The 4,368-nt window shown below is 40.3% G+C and overlaps 1 protein-coding gene across 1 annotated transcript in view; it reads left to right on the top strand.

The window, feature by feature from the left end:
- The window catches only part of LOC109461815 (probable ATP-dependent RNA helicase DDX23), a 33,441-nt gene extending 31,396 nt beyond the window's left edge, over positions 1–2,045 (top strand). The window contains exons 16-17 of the mRNA XM_019758277.1: positions 355–529; positions 1,715–2,045. Coding sequence (XP_019613836.1) covers positions 355–529; positions 1,715–1,938 — 399 coding nt within the window. The 3' untranslated portion in view covers positions 1,939–2,045. The remainder of the gene's footprint in view (positions 1–354; positions 530–1,714) is intronic.
- Positions 2,046–4,368: the final 2,323 nt, after the last annotated feature.

The following is a 4,368-nucleotide window of genomic DNA, read 5'->3' as shown; positions in this document are numbered from 1 at the left end:
TACAATTTTTTTTTGGAAATGGAAAATGTAAATCCAGAAATGTGTTATGGTTATACATTTTTCTGGCTTGTATTACAAGTGGCGTACAAGTTGTGCCCTTGGGAAAGACAATTAACGCGCATTTCCCCCCTCAGTTAGAGGGATCCTGGGCCCTACTAGGGTTTGGGTTGGCGTTAGGAAGGGCATCCAGCCGTAAAAATCTTGCTTCAGAAAAAGACTTGCACTTGGTGCAAGCACGTCAAATCCCTGGTTCGGGGAAAAAATATGTTTAAAAAAGAATTACAGTATGCTAAAGGAAGAACTTTGTTAGTCAAGTTAGGAAGTTAAGAAATGCCCTTGTGTGTTGGACCACAGTTCAATGCCTGTACGCTCCACGGAGGTAAGGGACAGGAGCAGCGAGAGTTTGCGCTCAACAACCTGAAGCAGGGCGCCAAGGACATCCTGGTGGCCACCGACGTCGCCGGGCGGGGCATCGACATCCAGGACGTCTCCATGGTCATCAACTACGACATGTCCAAGAACATCGAAGGTCAGGACAAAAAACTTATCATATTCACATGGATTTATGAGCATTAGATGGCAAGCACAAAAAATGTGCTTATAAGGTCATTTGCTCATCAAGAACATGAAACATAAGAAATACTAGCCTGGGTTCCAGACCTACATATGTATAGCACACTGGACACAAAATATCTCAGTGAGCCTGGGTCTGGTAGGGTCAGATAGACCTGCCAGTCGAATGCTCAGTATATCTGAGCGTAAGGCCCCATTGGTGGCACAGCAGGAAGCAATTTTACACCTCTGCTATGATTGGTTAATTAAAAACTCCCAGTTGTATCTTTGAATCTTCACCAGCAGATGAGATAAAACTGTAAATAAGGTGTATTTTGTCCTGGTGTGATAGAGGACTGTTACCTAAACAAACAGGAAAGCCTGGGCTGTACACTACTTCTGCTGTTAAATTAAGTTCTGCTGTTATTTTGGAAAACAAACTCCAAATACATCTAGAAAATTGACTGGTTAATGATTAACTGTTGAGCCCAAGATTGTCTCCTGCTGACCAATGGTGGTGCCATGTAACCCAGGCTAAAAAACCTAGGCTAAAAAAATACAGTTTGAAATAACAAATACAAAATGTGTAACAAACATAAAATGACAGTGGCTGCCGCACCAATAAACATAAAATGAATGTTAATAGACAAATAAGTATACAATAAATTACATCTTCCAGACTGAGAGATGTAAGTGTCAAAAATACATGTACAGATAAGAGTATTGGAGGGAGGGGCTACTGGTAAGGAGTAAAGTGCATAATGGGGTATGTGGTGACATGTGGTGACATGAAACGTCTGTTGTAGCATCTATTATAACTTTTCCAGGATTAACAAAAAGACAAGAATGTGTAGTAAAAGGATCAATTAGGTTTAGGTAATAAGTTATTGCCCAGTGTTGAACAGCTTGTTCAGTCTAAATGGATGTATATGTTTTAACATTTAAGAATCGTAAACAAAATTCATCCAAAAATTTCAACAAAATACTTCCTACTTTTTTATAGACCTATGTATAGGCTAAAGATCTGTAAATTGTTGACAAACTAAAAGATAACTGCAGCTGTGAAAAGAACTTGAATTAGGTTGTTTAGAATCCTCGAATGCAAAATAGAACTTGCAAATGGAAGGCTAAGAATTCTGATGATGTGCATTGTGTTCCACAGACTACACCCATCGTATTGGTCGTACGGGTCGCGCCGGGAAGAGCGGAAAGGCGGTGACGTTCCTAACCAGCTCGGACGGGCCGGTTATGTACGACCTGAAACAGACCATCCTGGACAGCCCCGTCTCCACCTGTCCTCCTGAACTGGCCAATCATCCGGACGCACAGCACAAACCTGGTACTGTGCTCACCAAGAAACGCCGGGAGGAGACCATCTTTGCTTAGAAACACAGAGAGGAGACCATCTTTGCTAAGAAACACAGAGGAGAGACCATCTTTGCTTAGAAACACAGAGGGGAGACCATCTTTGCTAAGAAACATAGGGAGGAGACCATCTTTGCTTAATAGAAACGTAGAGTGTAGGCCTTCTTTGCTCAGAAACACAGGGGAGACCACCTCTGCTGAGAAACATAGGGAGGAGACCATCTTTGCATAGAAACACAGAGGGGAGACCATCTTTGCTTAGAAACATATGGTACAGACCATCTTTGCTTAGAAACATAGAGCGGAGACCATATTTGCTCAGAAACACAGAGGGGAGACCATCTCTGCTAAGAAATATAATGAGGAGACCATCTTTGCTTAGAAACATAGGGTACACACCATCTTTGCTTAGAAACATAGAGTGGAGACCATCTTTGCTCAGAAACACAGAGGGGAGACCATCTCTGCTAAGAAACATAATGAGGAGACCATCTTTGCATAGAAACACAGAGGGGAGACCATCTTTGCTTAGAAACATAGGCAGGAGACCATCTATTCTTAGAAGCACAGAGAGAAAACCATCTTTGCTTGGAATCATATTAAGACTGTGGAGACCATCTTTGCTTAGAGCTACAGTCTCAATATAAGTCTTAGTAAGCAAAGATTGTCTCCACTGTCTTCACGTAGAAATATTGAGAGGAGACCATCTTTGCTTAGAAACATAAGGAGACCGTCTTTGCTAAAAATGGATTGAGGAGACCATATATGAAAACAGAAGGAAGAATATATATTATCATCATATTTGTATGAAGATGAATTGTTGTTCAGACAACTTGGTGGAGATAAAAAGACTGACCTTAACAAGACGCATGTGCCACATGTACAAAACATGTACATGTACCTATCCATGATATTTATGGGGAGAAGCCACAAAGGAGTTTAGTCCTTGAATGGTTACCACATTCATTTCATTTGTCTAAACTGTGTAAGATGGGAACACTACATAGTGAAATAAGAAAGGCAGAAACAACATCAACCAAAAGGAAATCATAGTTTAAAAGTTTTCATGAAATATGTAGGTGTGATAAAAAATAGAAGAACAAACCAATTCTAGATGTTTGTCTCACTCAAGTGGAAATGAAGTGGATTTGTGATCAGGCCTAGGAAAATAAATACTGTGTTTCCTGTTTCCCGACTGACCCTAAAAAAAACGCTGACGCCTTAGTTTTGTAGGCTTTTACTAGGGGCGTCTTTTGGACGCCCTGTACTGAAAATAAAAAGAAATTGGACGCCCTACTTTTTTTTAGGACGCCCCAAAGACGCCCTATTTTTTCCACTGTTGCTTTTTAAAATTAGGGATTTTATTCCAATATTTCCCCGATAAATGTGCTCGTCATTCCAATTTTCTTTGGCCTAGCGGCGTGGTTCGAGCCGCTAAAATGAAATTTGTCCAAAAAAATTTCCCGGGGGAGAATGCCCCCGGACCCTCATAGAAAGCAAAATAAAAAATAAGAAATAAAAGTAAAATAAAATAAAATTATCCCTACCTACCGACCCTAATTTTTTCAGGAGTGAAACAGGAAACACAACATTTTTTTTCCTTGGCTAGTCTCTGTCAGGCTTCTTGGGATGCTGAAAACTCTGACTGGTCTACTCCTCTGCCAACTTATTCTTAAATTTGGCCAATTCTGTTACAATTTTGTGTGAATGAGTTATTCAGGTAGCCAAAAGTCTGGTAGGGACAAATTATCTACATCTGGTATGATGTTAGTTACAACTGTTAGTACATTACCCATTCAACACTGAAACAGAGGGGAGATTTTGGTCTACCAATATTATAATACTGTAAACAGTGCATCATAAGAATAAAGACAAACATTCCTATATTTTGACTGTTGGTGTTTATACTGTCTTCCATAATCAATTTGAAACATTCATACATGTAATTCGTCAGTTGTAAAGGTTAACATAGTTTGATGAAGGCATGAGATCGGGGAACTCTAGTTTATCACATTTTTTTAGTACTGAAAATTATTGTCTTAAAAAAAAACGTGCTAGCTTCTTTTACATGGGATAGCTATAAAAATTCTATTCCGTATACCACCAGGAGTTACAGCAGTCTTGAATCTAAGGCCGTGTCTAAACGGAATCACCCAGGGCGGTTTACATGTGGTTTACCCCGAAGCCGGTTTCAAGTGGCTCCATCTGAACGCTCCAAATCACATTGAAAGCGCCTCGACCCCAAGCCACTTCTAGAGGTGGTTTCGAATCGGTTTTCCCGCATCGCGATTTGCAATTGCGTCTGAACGCAATGTGATTTCAATGTGACTTCACTTGGGATGGATTACGGGGTGATATTTCTTTATTTATATGCAATACCAAATTTTACGTGTCTGCAACTCAAAGAGTAGACTAAGTAATGGTCAAATAATGTGTCCGTTCTAGGGCGAG

The sequence above is a fragment of the Branchiostoma belcheri genome, unplaced genomic scaffold (genome assembly GCF_001625305.1).
Source record: "Branchiostoma belcheri isolate BF01 breed outbred unplaced genomic scaffold, Haploidv18h27 scaffold96, whole genome shotgun sequence".
In the NCBI taxonomy this organism is placed as follows: Eukaryota; Metazoa; Chordata; class Leptocardii; order Amphioxiformes; family Branchiostomatidae; genus Branchiostoma; species Branchiostoma belcheri.
This window is presented reverse-complemented; position numbering and strand designations above follow the sequence as displayed.